Source organism: Ornithorhynchus anatinus, chromosome 8 (assembly GCF_004115215.2).
Source record: "Ornithorhynchus anatinus isolate Pmale09 chromosome 8, mOrnAna1.pri.v4, whole genome shotgun sequence".
In the NCBI taxonomy this organism is placed as follows: domain Eukaryota; kingdom Metazoa; phylum Chordata; class Mammalia; order Monotremata; family Ornithorhynchidae; genus Ornithorhynchus; species Ornithorhynchus anatinus.
Genome location: NC_041735.1, coordinates 40144644 through 40160626, shown reverse-complemented (window position 1 = coordinate 40160626; position 15983 = coordinate 40144644). Strand labels below are relative to the sequence as shown.

General features: G+C 43.3%; 1 protein-coding gene across 2 annotated transcripts in view; it reads left to right on the top strand.

Moving 5' to 3' along the window:
* The window catches only part of COL6A6 (collagen type VI alpha 6 chain), an 86460-nt gene that overhangs the window by 46853 nt on the left and 23624 nt on the right, over positions 1–15983 (top strand). For both annotated transcript variants that reach the window (XM_007666174.2, XM_007666173.3), the window contains 5 exons: positions 915–968; positions 6077–6112; positions 6331–6393; positions 7842–7904; positions 15351–15413. In XM_007666174.2, coding sequence (XP_007664364.2) covers positions 915–968; positions 6077–6112; positions 6331–6393; positions 7842–7904; positions 15351–15413 — 279 coding nt within the window. The remainder of the gene's footprint in view (positions 1–914; positions 969–6076; positions 6113–6330; positions 6394–7841; positions 7905–15350; positions 15414–15983) is intronic.

The following is a 15983-nucleotide window of genomic DNA, read 5'->3' as shown; positions in this document are numbered from 1 at the left end:
CCTCGGTGACTTCATCTATAAAATGGGGATTGACTGTGAGCCCCACTTGGGACAACCTGATTAATAATAATAATAGTAATAATAATGATGTTGGTATTTGTGAAGCACTTACTATGTGCAGAGCACTGTTCTAAGTGTGCTGGGGTAGATACAGGGTAATCAGGCTGTCCCACGTGAGGCTCACAGTCTTAATCCCCATTTTACAGACGAGGTAACTGAGGCACAGAGAAGTTAAGTGACTTGCCCACAGTCACCCAACTGACAAGTGTCACAGCCGGGATTCAAAGCCATGACCTCTGACTCCCAAGCCCGGGCTCTTTCCACTGAGCCACGCTGCTTCCCATGAGTATAATCGATGTGAGTGACACTCTGGTTTAGCCAAAAGGAACAAGTCCTGGATGACTTGTCATAACCCATATGACATGAACAAAAAATGATAGCATCTTGATTGATACGTACCACACTTCATCGACAAGAAATTGCATGTGAAAAAGGAACCAATTTGATATGTACTGTAATGTCTAAAGAAAAGAAATTGGACGGCAACAAAAACTGGATGAAGTCATTCAGTCGGTTTTCTACCCCTCCGGTTCTCATTTCCATTTAAGGGGAATTGATCTGTGTCAGCTGGAGGCAAAAAAAAAAAAAAGTCCTGAAGTGAAAATATTTTCTGTTGGCACATACCCATTTGCCTCCTTGGTGTGCTGCATATTTATATTTTGACGGGAAAGAGTAAAGAATTTGGTGTCACTGTAATGCACCCTAGACTGTAAGCTGGTTGTGGGCACGGAATGTCTGTTATCTTGTACTCTCCCAAGTGCTTAGTTCAGTGCTTTGCACACAGTCAACACTCAATAAATGCAATCGAATGAATGAATGCACAACTCCTTTTTTGTTTGTTTTGTTTTTGATAGGGTACCAGAGGTCAACCAGGAGAACCAGGAATACCAGGCTCCAAAGGAAACCCTGTAAGAACTCTTCAAGTAGATCAAATATGGTTCTGACCTGTGTTGCTGTTGTAGTCATTGTAACTATTATATTTGAGTGCTTAGTATGATTCAAATGCTGTTATGAGTGCAGGAGTAGATACAAGTTAATCAGGCTAGACACGGTCCCCATCCCACATGGGGCTCACAATCAAGGTAGGAGAGAGAATAGATTTAATCCCCATTTTACAGATGAGAAAATTATGTCAAAAGGAAGTTACATGACTTGCCAAAGGTCATACAGCAGGCAATTGTCAGAATTAAAACCCAGGTCCTCTGACTCCCAGGCCTGTAGTCTTTCCTCCAGGCCATGATGCTTCTTCGCTTTGTTATTAATAATAATAATTATAGCATTCGTTAAGTGCTTACTATGTGCCAACCACTATACTAAGCGTTGTGACAAATACAAAATAATCAGGTCCAACGTTGCACGTACAGTCTGAGGGAGAACAGTTATTGAATCCCCATTTTGCAGATGAGGGAACTGAGGCGCAGAGAAGTTAAGTGATTTGCCCAAGTTCACACGACAAGTGGCTGAGCCGGGATTAGAACCCAGGTTCTCTTACTCCCAGATCTGGGCTCTTTCCACCAGGCCATACTGCTTCTGCTTCAGTGCATTTAGTTTTAACCCTGTGCCTCGAACTAGAGGTGGGCTATCTAGAGAAGTCGTAGAGGAATTTGGAGGGAATCTGGGAATGCAGAGGCGCAGAGCTCCGACTAGCCATTCAATCGGGTTATTTATAACCTCCGGAAACTGAATTTAAGACCCGAGAAGAGCCATGTGGTGTCTGTCCAAGCATCTGCTGGAGCCACGCAAAGAACCGTGAGATAGATGGCTGTCTTCCTTGGCATCCGTCCACATAGTGCACCTTCGAGCGGTCTACATTTTTCCCTCCTTAACCCACTACGGGTCTATTGTCTTTGAATTTAGCTACGTCCTTCTCGAGGGGGTTGAGTCCTAATTCCGCCCTCTAAGAACCCACTGAAGACCCACCTCTATAGATTTAGCTACACCCTCTTGAGCATGTTCGTAATTTCTTGTTTGCCCCAATTACTGGAGAAATGGCTTTGATTGATTTGCACTTAACTATGTGAAGAAATATCATCTTGCCCTCTCTGTCTTCAAGGCACCACTAGTCCTAATTTTGAGATTTGAAAAGCAGAAATTCTGAGCCATCCTTTTCCTCACCCTTTATGGTTTTCCAGAACCTCAGACTGGTTTTTTTTCTATTTTCCAGAGACCATCCCCAAGTTATTTTAGTTGCCCTTCTCCTAGGCTCTTTCCTCAACTCCCCTTCCAATCACTCTGGTCCAGGAGACCAACTCCCTTTTGATCTATGATCTTTTTGGTATGAATTACTTTTCCTTTTTTCTGTTGAAAAGTTGGTGGGAAGTATTTGGGTTCAAACTCTTGGAAGCATTTATGGTGATACAAAGTGGATATAATTCTCAAAATATCTTGGTGGTTCGCTGGGTCCACATGAAATGATGTTGGCAAGCCCTAAGAAGTTTTCTCTGAGCTTGGCGTACTGTCCAGAGCCCATGCAGGAAGGGAGTTGCAATAGAATTTAATCAGTTTGGGACAGGAGCAAGAAAAGGGAATTCTAACCTCTGAGGCTTGAAGTGGGGGTTGCTCCCCTCCCTCCCCTCACCCCGCCAATATTCATGCCATACTCTACCCTCTGATGCTTGATTTTAGCAGTAGATGTTCTCCGTCAGTGTCTGAGAGCAATTCTTAGCCCTGAGTATTTTGAGATAATCTGGTCTCCCACATAGAGATGGAGCTGAAGTTCATTCTGCGAGGAATGTGTTTTCAGATGAATTCATATTCCCAGTGTGGAAGTTGTTAAAGAGAAAAACAAAAACCTGACATTCTGTAGGATAAAATGTTATTAATGAGGTGCATACAAGAAGAGCTTGAATTTTTGGTATTTAGCTGCGGATTCCATATGGGATTTGTTCTTTTTTTTTTTTTTTTGCTTGGAATTACTGCAGCATTTTTCAGAATTCTCAGTCTGTTTCCTAGTCTTCTATGCCAGATCCACTTCCTTCCTCAAAATTGAAAAATAAGAGTTAACATAAGGGGAGAGAAATGCAAACCAATTTTATATCACCATTTTTCAAACAGAAGAGAATAATGGAATTAATTGAAAGGCATCTCTGTTTGCCGTGAATGTATATTCCTCTTATTGATGCAGCTAAGTAAATGAAAGACAGTACAGGGCCAAGGTTTAGCGTGTAACAAGATAGTCACTCAGAAGAACACTGTATTGTCTACTGTGTGACATTGGGCAAGTCACTTCACTTTTCTGGGCCTCAGTGTCCTCATCAGTAAAATGGGGATTGAGACTGTGAGCCCCACGTGGGACAGAGACTGGGTCCAATCCAATTTGCTTGTATCCACTCCAGCACTTAGTACAGTGCCTGGCACATAGAAAGCACTTAAATACTATTATTATTACTAATAACACTAACTTAGTGCTGCTGAGGACACATTATTGCATTAGCCAAGGCTTTTCTGCCTTGAAGAGCGTGACTAATGATCTCAATTTAAAAAACATTAACTGACAAACAATAACCAGCTTGGTATGGGGGAGAATGAAATGCTGAAGTTGCAGGAATTAGATCATTCTGAAAGGGGGTAGGTAATCTCAGTGAGTATTGCTTAAATTGGATCCCTTTTAAATATAATGCCTGGCTTCCTGACCAGTATTTTCATCATCCAAATCGCCCCCTCACATATTGGGGGTTTGAAAGTCACGGCTAGGCGCCGTTAGCGTCTGGCCGTTCTGTTGGTGTATGCGATGAAGGAGTCGAGGTAAGGAAGGGGGGACAGCAAAACAGAAGATTCTCACCCAAAAAGTACCTGGAAGGCAGCTCTGGCCCAACTGGACTCCTACAGGACCCCTTCTCTTCTCATCAAAAATGTTTAGGAAAGTTCCTGCGAAAATATGCAGGCTGGCTGTGTGTCTGTGGAGAAGTGTGGAAAGGATAGTCTTTTAAGAATAGTAGCCACCATTAGTTTGCTGGATGAGAGAAGCTGTGAAAGCTTAGTTTTTGTCATGTTTCAGCCATCGACTTTTTGGGCAATCATAGAAAGGCACAGATCTGTTTTTTTTAATCCACTGAAATAGTGATAATACCACTTGCTCTAACCTGAATTTATGAGGTCAGTAGGAAGAGACAAGAGCAGTCAGGTTGCTGAATTTGATTGGATATTTTTTGGTGCCCAGAAAGTAATAATGTACCAAATAGTGCCCTATGGCCTTGAAGGGTTCAGTCACTTTTCAGAGGTGAACAGTACGCTCACATTTACGATTGTGTCCAGTATGTATATTTAACAGGAAATACCACTTTGAATATTTTCGTGTCCAAAATAACTCTCCGACTGTCGATGTTCAGTAAATGATTTCACATCTAAGGTTTAGTCAGTGATTTCACATTTAAGATTAGCCTGGCCCTAGCTGCTTCACACTTCCCTCTGGCTAACTCTTTGCCATTTTACTCCTCGTAGAGCCTCCACCATTAAAGGACAAAGAAAATGAAAGGAGATGAAATTCAAACCAGTTATTTTGCCTCTTTTGAGCAATTCTGATGATTTAGTGGTGGAGTGAAAATTCTGGTGGACCCTCCTTTGTGACCTCCCTTCAGCACTGTTCACATCTTTTCTCAAGGCACATGCTCCCTGCTCAAAACTGCCCGGCCTCATTTTTGCATAATTAATCATATTTATCGAGCGCTTACTGTGTGCTGAGCACTGTACTAAGGCTTGGGAGAGTACAGTACAGCAGAGTTGGTAGACCCATTCCCTGCCCACAGTGAGCTCACATTCTAGAAGGGAAGACAGACATTTATATAAATAAATTACAGATATGTATGTAAAAGCTGAATGCCGGAGGGAGAAGTGAATAAAGGGAGCAAATTAGGGCAATGCAGAGAGAGTGGGAAAAGAGAAAAACGAGAGCGTAATTAGGGAAGGTAGACCTCTTGGAGATGTGTCAATAAAGCTTTGAAGATGAAGGGAGTAATCGGCTGTCTGAGAGGAGGGAGGACGTTCCATGCCGGAGGTGGGATGTGAGCGAGAGGTCAACGGCGAGATAGATGAGATGGAGGTACAGCGAGTAGGTTGGCGTTAGAGGAGTGAAGTGTGCGGGCCGGGTTGTAGCATGGGAGCTGCAGTGGCAGAAATGAGAATTGGCAGTGGAAGGGATAATGGCGATGGGCCAAGGAGAGTCCAAGTCTCTGCCCAGGATTCTCTCGTGAGCCATTCACACTGTGTTCATGAAAAGCAGCAGCCACAAAGAAAATACAGTTGTCTTCCAAAAACTGGAGAGGTCAGAGCTGGAGAATGGCAGGAGCATCAAAGTGAAATGATTGCAGGTAAGGGCAGTTGTCCAGACGATGGTTACTTCCCCCGGGCCGATTTGGAAGGGTTGTTTCTAGCAATGGCGTGACTGTAAAACTTCTACCAGACACCCACTGCTGGGATGAGGAAAGACCTCTGCAAAACGAGGTACGTGCAGCACCCGTCTGGGTGAGCCACCTTTCAGCAGTACTGTGATATCGACTCCCCATCTGGCTAGCCGTGATTCTTCAAGTAAGGCTATTTTTTCCGAGAGATGATTTTTCCCATCACCCCCCTCTCCCTGATCTGGAGGGTAACTTTGTGTAAGCGGCAGCTCTGGGTAGCGACGGAGTGGGATTGAAAAAGCTAAAATAAAAAAGGCATAAAGGCTCGCAATCTACACCACCCTATCTGGGCTTGAAAGCTGCCGGCATTTGCTTTCCCAGGGCACAATATATTAGACCACCGTATGCATTGAGTGTTCAGTTTGATTTTATTCTTTCATTCAGTCGTATTTATTGAGTGCCTACTGTGTGCAGAGCCCTGGACTGAGCGCTTGGAAAGTACAATTCGGCAGCAGATAGAGACAATCCTTACTCCATAACGGGTCCATGGTCTAGAAGGAAACATTGCTGTCTGAATACAATGAGAAAGGGCTGCAGGTTATACTAAGCTTATGTCAATTAATCCCAAGAAATGCTTTTGGTTGAGTTTATGGATTCCGTGTTTTTTTTTTCCATTTTAGGGTCTTAGTGGACGGCGAGGTCATACAGGTCCACAGGTACAATTGGTTCATTTCTCTCATTAAGTGCATGAAAAAGCTAATAAAACAACATTCGTGCACAGAGTCGGACATTTCAAATTATTATGAGGGGAAGGGAGTTAAAGTGCAAAAACCTGAATAACCAGTATATGTAATGATGATAAAACAGTAGAGCGTGGACATCCTATTTTCTGCATCAGGAAATGATCTAATTATGGGATTCTTTCTTGCCACAGGGAGGAATAGGAGCTCGTGGCTTGGATGGTCAGAAAGGAGCACCAGGATTAAAAGGACCCCAGGTGAAGACTGAATTTCAGAGAACAATTATGAAAATTTGGGAGAGAGAGAATTGAAAAATCAAAGCCAATTAAGAAACCTACAATCTATCTCCTAGTGCTTCTCACCAGCAATCACTATGGGTGGCTTGAGCTCGTGAATATTCCCCTTTTTTGACTTGTGGAATCTTTTACATTCCTTCTTTGGGCCTAGGCCCACTGAAGATGATTCTTTGGCTTAAATTGTTCAATGAGATGAAGGCTCAGCAACATAAAGAAAATTTTTCTTGGTGACCTGAGAAATTAAAGGTGAGAGGGCAAGTACACTAAGGGCTGTGCTCGCAAATCTAAACAGATGTTCCGATTGGCACTGAGGCCAAGAGAAATATTGAACCAGTGTGTGGGAACTGTCGGGAATTTGCCCAGTGAGATTAGGGGCCTGGACTCCATGCTGCTGGAAGGCACTGTCCAAGAGCCCAGCAAGGTCCTGGCTGCACGCCTGTCGGGCTTCTCTGCCAGAACTCCCACTTCCCTTTAATTCTGATCTTGGAAAAGTTGTATAGAGCGGTTCTATCTTTTCACAGGGGAAAGTACAGGGTTATAATGTTACAGAAAGGGAGGACGCTCCGAAGAGGGCAAAACTCACCCCTCCAGAAAAAGAAGACTGAAGTAAAAGCACAGGCTAGAATTCGGTGGGAATGTGGAAGAAGCCTAAGAAACAATGACCGTAGATTTTTTTATTTCCCTAGACACTACCTGTAGTTTTGGAGAAATAAGAGAAGGACCGTCAACTGGACTGCCATTTTTCAAAAATTGTCCTCTATCTAGGTCTTTATTTTTCAAGAAGATGAAAGTCGCCGTACTATTTTTCTCTATTCTTTTGAAATGAATGAAATACGTTTGAGCTGCCGAGAAGAATTTTGGCCTCTATCAGAGGAATTACCCTCCAAAAATCCTTCCCCTTGAACTTGTATGTATTTTCAGTGGGATGATGACTTACCAGAAGAAAAACATTTTACTTTCTAATCAAGAATAAATATTATGGGGCTGTGGGATTGAAAAGCAGCATGTCAGGGGATTCCGTAGCCCCGAGTCACCAGAAACAAACAGTATCATTACCCAAAACCACCTAATCTTCCATTATTAAGACTCAGAGCAAGCGGGTCACTATTCTCTCTCCAGGTTTGGCTTATCTGAGTGACAAGCATCATTACTAGACAGAATACCCACTTCTCTCACCTCCGTGCTGCCTTGCATCTATCCATATATGTATCATTGTGTTGATGGAATCCCTGTCCCACAACTATAAAGAGACAGAGAGATCGAGCTGTGGCACATCAGTTCTACTCCACCCAATTTCTATCAGTGACTAAGAACATAAGTTTTCTACTTTGGATACGTTCAGGTTTTTGGAGTCGTTCCTCTTCCTGGTGTCATTTTAATATGCTAATATACTATATTGTACTTTCTAGGGCCCAAGAGGAGTTTCTGGGGTGAAGGGAGAAAGAGGAAATCTTGGAAACAAAGGTCAGCAGGTACGTGGGAACTCAGCGCTTGCCTTAATCACTCAGGCCTAACTCTGTAATCTGATGTATATATTTATTGTTATTTACCCTCCGAGTCTGTGCCCCTAACCACAGCATAGTGATGATGCCGTGCCATACTCCAGGACCCAACAGGTGTTGCTTTGGTAGCCATTGCGTACTTTGCCATCCACATTGGCCAGATATTTTTCTGGACTCCCGCTGGGCCTGTCCACCTTGGGCAGTAAAGGGGTTCTGGATTTAAAAAGTCCTTGTGTGCATTTCACCTGGTGTCGTCCTCCTGTCTACCTACTCGGTCGTTGCACTCGATGCTCCGGTGAGTCCATGACCGGCAGGGCCTAGGAAGTTAGCTGGGGAATTGCGCCAACCACTGGCACTAGAATCAATTCCTCCAAGCAGACTTTTGATCTCTGAACCAAAACTCATCTGTCATTCTAAAAGGAAAACTCCATCACCCTCATCGTCATCATCTCCGTCGTCAATATCGTGCCCATCGTTTTTGCCCGTAGCTTTTCTAACAGCAGGTTCCTGGCTTTTTCTTTTGTGGGGAGAGGAGAAGAGGAGGAAGATGTTTGTCCAAGGCTTACGAAATTATAAAGTCTCCGAGGGCAGTGACAGTGATCTACCCTCTTTGATTTCCCGTGGTACCTAGCCGAGAGGGTTCGGCACAAAATGTTGCTCAGTATATATCGGTGATGTTGGTGCCGATATGAGTATTTTTTGTTTTTCGCTTTTTGATCCAGGAAATCCTACAAGATCTTCCCAGTCAATTATATTTACTGATGGGTTACTCTGTACACTTAGGAGAGTACAGTGTAACAGAGTTGATAGGCGACTTCCATGTGGGTTTTGAGTGGCTCGAGTGGAAGCATGTACGTAACTGACCTAGAGATCTGATGACCACCCTGGGCAGTTGAGGTGGCCAGGCCTTATGCCCACCCTAAGTGGAAACGTCACCATGGGTTTGGATATATATTACAGTGACACCAATGCAGCCCAAGGCCAGCATGCCAAGCACAATGTTCATACTACATATCAAGCCTTCCACTGGCACCAGGGAGCAGGAGAAGTCCGTTATCATCTGCCCTGTCATGCAAAGGAAATGCCTCAGTCCTATTACATCTCTTATAGTCACATGGGGAAGTATATGAAATTCATCACTAACTTTCTCCTCACGTTTTTTTTCTTAATTTGTTGTGGTTTACGATTTAATCCTCAATTATAATTATGAAGTCCTTCAGAAAATTGCCAACTTTATTAGCTACTTGACTGTTAATCGAAATTGACTGAAGCATTTTACATTCTCTTACTTTGCAAGCTGAATAATGAAAAACTAGCTGGCACTCTAACAAGTTAAGATTTCAAAGAAAAGGAGAAATGCTTGGCAAAGTGCATCCAATGTAATTATCTCATTTTAGGTCAGAAGATGAGTTCTTTGGGATGGGTTAGGGGAAGCTCAACATTTCCTGAATTTCCTTGCTCTATTGTCCAGAACTATTATCAAAGGAATGTTATGAGGAACATAGTCTAGTTTCCCTGCAGGGCATGTTAAAGAATGCATCTTCTTTCATCTTCCTTGGGCTATTTGATTACACTTATAAATCATTCGGCTCTTGGCGTCATCAGAGTCCACGGAAAAAGCATCTTTCTTCCTCTTAAGTTTATCTGGATACACAACAGAGACTCCCAGACTGATTTTTCTTGAAGTACAGTACAAAGTTTCAGGGTCAAACGTGTAGGATTCTCTGTGTCCAAGGAATGATGGTTGCTGGGCTTCAAAATGCCGCTCCATTGTTAATTAAAAGAGGACTGAAACTGCTCTTTGTAATGGAGGCGAAAAAAAGGTTATCGTTGTTTTTTATTATTATGAGCTTGATGAAAATCACATTTTGTTGCAAAGCCGGAATGTATCTATAATACTTTGCAGCTCCTCAAAATGGTACTCCATCAGTAGTATTTATTGAGTGCCTATTATGTGCAGTGCTTGGGAGAGTACAGTGAAAGCAGCCCTGTTGGTGGTCTAGCTGAAAGAACAAGGCTATAGTAATCAAGAGACTTGGATTCTAGTTCTGGTGCTGCAGGTAGAATAACTTTGGGAGCCGTACCATCAGTGATGCCAGAGAAAGGTCAAAAAACCCCAGTAAAGTAGTTCACTTCAAGTTTTATTTTTATGAAATTTGCAAAGTGTAATAAGATTTCATTTGTCTTTAACAATATTCTTGAATTCCATCTGGTGTGATAGAAGCCAAGAAGCAGTGTGGCTCAGTAAGAAGTAGCGTGGATCAGTAGAAAGAGCACGGGCTTCAGAGTCAGTGGTCATGGGTTCTGATCCTGGCTCCTCCACTTGCCAGCTCTGTAACTTTGGACAAGTCACTTAACTTCTCTGTGCCTCAGTACCCTCATCTGCAAAATGGGGATTGAGTCTGGGAGCCCCACGTGGGACAACCTGATTACCTTAGAACGGTGCTTGGCACATAGTAAGTGCTTAACAAATACCAACATTATTATTAACATTATTATTATTATTATGTATATTCCACTTCTGATGTAATCCCTTATTCTGTAGTCAAACAATTGATTATAAGAAATGATATTTAGATGACATGAGGATTTGAAGAAACAAAACTATTGTTCTGTGGGAAGAATAACTGAATAAATAATTGCTGAGTCTAATTTTGGATTCATAAGAGCTTAGGGTAGCTATCAGGTTTACATGTGATGAAAATTAATTGGGGAATGATTCCTGGAGGAGATGGGATTTCAGGGAGGCTTTGAAGATGGGGAGAGCAGACCTGTCGCTGGAAGGTATGAAAGGGGAGGGAGTTTCAGGCAGGGGAAATGACATGAACAGGAGTTGGCAGGTGAATTGAGAGCAAGATAATAATAATAATAATGATGGCATTTGTTAAGCACTTACTACGTGCAAAGCACTGTTCTAAGTGCTGGGGGGATACAAGGTGATCAGGTTGTCCCACGTGGGGCTCACAGTCTTCATTCCCATTTTACAGATGAGGTAACTGAGGCTCAGAGAAGTGAAGTGACTTGCCCAAAGTCACACAGCTGACAAGTGGCAGAGCCAGGATTAGAACCCATGACCTCTGACTCCCAAGGCCGGTCTCTTTCCACTGAGCTACGCTGCTTCTCTGATACTGTTAGAGATTGGGCTTGAGTGGAGTTAAGAGTGTGAGCTCCGGCGATAACGTTGAGGGAAGTAGAAGGTAAGATATGGATAAAGCTGATAGAGAACTCTGAAGCCAATTGTGAGTTTTTGCTTGATGCAGTGGTAGGTAGGTAATCATCAGAGATGTTGGAGAGATGTGAGCTGAATGAGATTTCAGGAGAAGCAGTGTGGTCTAGTGGAAAGAGCACAGGCCTGGGAGACACAAGGACCTGGGTTCTAATCCCGGTTCTGCCACTCGTCTCCTGTGTGACCTTATTCTCCATTTTACAGATGAGGGAACAGAAGCACAGAGCACAGAGAAGTTAAGTGACTCTCCCAAGATCACACAGCAGACAAGTGGTGGAGCTGTGATTAGAACCCAGATCCTTCTGACTCCGACACACGTGTTCTCTCCACTAAGCCACACTGCTTTTCTTGTATCTATCCCAGCTTTTAGAACAGTGCCTGGCACATGTAACAAATACCATAAAAACAAGGGGAAAAAATGCCAACAATATGTACTGTAGAATAAAGAGGGGAGCACTTATGTACATAGCTTTAAATCAACTATTATAAATTATTCATATTAATGCCCATCTCCCCTTCTAGATTGTAAACTCATTATGGACAGGGAATGTGACTGGTAATTCTGTTATATTGTGACTTCCTAAGCACCTGGTACTGTGCTCTGCACTTAAGTGCTCAATAAATAGCACTGATTGGAAGAGGCTAATAGACCAGTGAGGAGGTGATGAGAACTTGAGCCAGGGTGGTGCCCATTTTGTGAGGTCGGGAAGAGACAGATTCAGGAATGTGGAGGAGAAACAGGCAAAATTGTGTTGTACTGAACAGCAAAGCTAAAAGACAATGAATAGTGGAAGGCGACTCCAAACATCTGGGCTTTTGAGATAGGGAGAATGGTGTTACTGACAGGAGGGAAAGTTAGAAGGAGTTAGTTTAGGTGGAAAGATGAGTTCTGTTTAGCTTGAAGGTCCTTCATGTGAGATTGTAAAGCAGGAGAGAGGCTGTGGTAGGTGAAGTAGATTTGGAAATCGTCTGCGTGAAGGAGATGATGCAAGCAAATGAAAGCTCCCTGAGAGAATGAGTGTAGAGTGAGAAAAATGAAGAACCCATAACAGAGCCATGTGGAGAACGCACGGTTGAGGTCGCTGAGCTGGGACAGGAGTGGTCACAGAAGCATTTCCAGGTCGGGGGAGAGATCAACAGTGGTGAAGGCAGCCAAGGAGTCAAGCAAGATTGGGACAGAGAAGGGTCCATCCATTGACCTTAGCTATGAGGAGACCACTGATGACTTGCAAGAGCACACGCTCAGTGGAGTGAAGAGGGCAAGCCCTTGATTGGAGTGGATCAAGGAGGGAGTAGGGTGAGAGGAAAGAAGACTCTAAGTACATACAAACCATCTGAGGAGTTGGGAGAGGAGCAGGGAGGTAAGGGAGATAGCTGATGGGTGTGATCAAATTCCCTATATCCACCACTTGCCGTTCCTGTAGTCAAGTTCCTCTTCTTCCCTACTACTGGTTCCCCTCCCCTATATCCCTTAGGAAAGGAGAGTTTTCCTTCTTTCTCTCAGAAAACTTTAGCAAGTCTGCATTCTTAATCCCAGAGGTTTGGGGCCCGCTCAGTCTTAATGGCGCCAGATTTATGGGAAATGGGTGCATTTGAGATTTACCGGTGCTATTCGGATACTAGCCATAAAATATACAGCTACCGGTTTTTGCTAGAAGGTCCTAAATGCAAACCTGGAAGATGTTTGAGCTATAAATCAGGAAGTGACAAAGTAGGATCATGAAATCCTAAAACCGAAAGGCACTTTAAGAAGTCATTCAGTCCAGCCTCGTGCCTAATGAATGACTAAACCCGCTAGGGCAGATGATACTCTGTATCCTCTACTTGAAGATCCCTAGTGAATGGAGATTACACAGTAGTGAGATTTCAGATGTCAGAGTATTCAGGGGCAGCCGAATCTTGGAAATTATTCAGAAGCCTTTGAAAATTTGAGCCTGTTCATTGAGGCACTGGGCTGGAAAGAAACTTGGAAGATCATTTTATCCCTACTCCAGCCTTCAGAAAGGACTGCACCAAATTTTGCCAGAGAGATGAGAGTCTCTTCTAATAATGATAATGACTGATAATTGTGGTATTTGTTAAGCACTTTGTAGGTTTCAAGCACTCTAAGCTAAGGGGTTGATACAAGATAGTAAGGTCAGACCCAATCCCTGCCCCAAACCGGGCTCATAATCTAAATAAGACGGAGTTCAGATATTGAGTCCCCATTTTACATAAGCGGTGACTGAGGTACAGAAAAGTTAAGTGACCTACCCAAGGTCACACAGCCGGCATATGGTGGAACTGGGATTAGAATCCAGATCCTCTGACTCCCAGGCCCACGCTCTTTCCACCAGACCACATTGCTGAATTTCTCCTGCTGCAAACTAAACCGGTGTGTTTCCCTAATGTGTCCTCTGGTGCTAAGGAGAAGAATGCACCATAACTGGGGAGATTGTTCGAGAGTCACCCTTCAGTGTGAAATGGAGTGGCCGGGGTGGGGGGAAGCCCAGAGATTTGCCCACAAAATGAGATGGGCTGGAGACTGTACAGGGAGAAACTGTGAAACGGGCTGCTTCTGTACAGACCAGTTCCTTCCTAATTGGTGACCTTGGTCACTGGGTGTGGAGGGGCCATGGCAGTACTCTGCTCCAGATGATGCTGGAAATTCTCTGGCTGGAAAAGTTACAAATATCTTCCCGGGAATTTTTGCCTTCCCCAGACTTGGCTGCTTAGAACGGGACCGGGACGTCTTTCCGCCTTAGTTTTTGACAGGCTCTCTGCTGGCCGTCAAACTAAATAAGGATCATTGTGTACTGTGGCTCTTCTTCAGATGAACTCCACAGCTTCATTCAGCGAGGAGCATCTTTCAAGGGCTGGTTTACTGTTTTAATTCCATCACCTACTACCTTGGTTCTATGTCTCTGAAACAGGTAGTTAATAAGCCTGACCCTTAAATTAATTCATTCAATAGCGTTTATTGAACGCTTACTATGTGCAGAGCACTGTACTAAGCGCTTGAAATGTACAAATCGGTAACAGAGACAGCGCCTGCCCTTTGACGGGTTTACAATTACGTGTTTTATGGGCAGGGCTGCCTGCTAGTGGTTTTCCTATCATTTATCCTCTCATTAAGACCCTTGAGGGGTCTAAAATTAATCTGTCCTGTTATCATCCAGCAAAATAGTAACTGCTTCACTGTCTCTAATTTGTCCACCTTTGGCCCTTAATTCCACCTTCCAAATATTTAAGTATTACAGGTTAAAAATCTGTTTTCACGTAAGATTAAGGAATAAATGATGGTTGTCAGAATTTGGGGCTAGAGATCTTAATTTTTATCAGGAGAAAATTGAATCGTTTAAATTGCTTTTTCTTGCACTCAAATAATTTGAGGCCCTTGTAAAGTTTTCCATACACACTTTTGTTTAGAATAGTTTCACTCTCTGAAACATTCCGGTTTTTAGGGTATATTCTAAATAAAACCGAAGCCGAGACTGCGTAAATGCCAAACTGGAATATGTCAGTATTAAAAGGAGTGGAAGCAGATTCATCATGTTTCTAACTCCCAGGGAAGGACTGGACCGTTTAAAACTGTATGGAACTAACAGCTGTCTGTATTTAATTTTGGAATAAAGCAACTATGGGGTAAAAAATAAAAACTACAACCAAGGAAAGGATTCTAATACATTGGTGTTAGAGTTATTTAAAATTATTTTCACAAACTTTGGCAAAATAGAAAGTTGCTTTTCTGCCAGCTGAGATCACAAAGGGAAAATGAGATTTCAACTTTTATTAAGAAAGACATTTGTACTGAACTCAACTGAGTTTGATAACTGGTGCTATGTAATTCATTCGGATTAAACTTGCCTTCCAAAAGACCAATAGCTTGAAAGGCCAAGACGTATTTTAGTTTCTGGAGTTTGTCTTAGACTTAGAAGACAACTCACCCCGTTAGCTCACAGAAACAGAAAAGCTGTGAGGAAACCTCATAGTAAACATAACTGGTGGCATGAAAAGGCTTTCATTTTCTGTAACGTATTCACTCTTCCTTTCACAATAAGCAACGTTGCCCTTTCCAGAGAGGGTTAAAAGTTGTCCTGCTTCTTTCTCCAGCTGTGGTTCATTTTCATCCAGAAGGGCAGAAGGCCAAAGTTTTGAGAGAGTTTCTCCATGTTCTGCTCTAATAGTGACATCTTTGGCTTTCATTTCAGGGTCCCTCGGGGCCAGTGGGTGCCAAAGGGAGTCCTGGAAGCTTAGGACCCAGAGGAAATAAAGTAAGTCTCATCGGTTGTAATTCTGCGAACTCCTGAATTTTTAACCTACTACCTCATCCCTTTGCAACCCCCAGTTTATCCAAGATGTTTCTTCATGCCAGGTGCCGGGTCCTCTTGTGTGAGAGTCCCAGTGTTGTGACGGTTTCTTCTTCTATTACAACGGCCAAAAGGATGTGACCGTAGCAGCCTCTTACTGTTAGCAAAAGCGGAAATACCTGCCGTCCCAAAGCACGCTGGCCTACCAGAGGTGGGGAGGGTTTGCAGGAATCCAGAGAAGTTTCTGGGATATGGGGTTGGATTGAAGAGGATCCCGAGAATTTGGTCCCGACAGTAATCTCGGGCCCACGGAGTCAATTGTGGAGCATCTTGGGCTTCGGGTCCAGTCTCATCGACCCCCGAATGGCCTAGTGGAAATGGTGTCAGCCTGGGAGATAGAGGACCTGACAATCAAATCTCTTTGGGGGCTCACATTCTAAGTAGGAAGGATCACAGATATTGAATCCCCCATGTTGCAGATGAGGAAACGGAGGCACAGAGAACTTAAGTGACTTGCCAAGATCTCACAGCAGG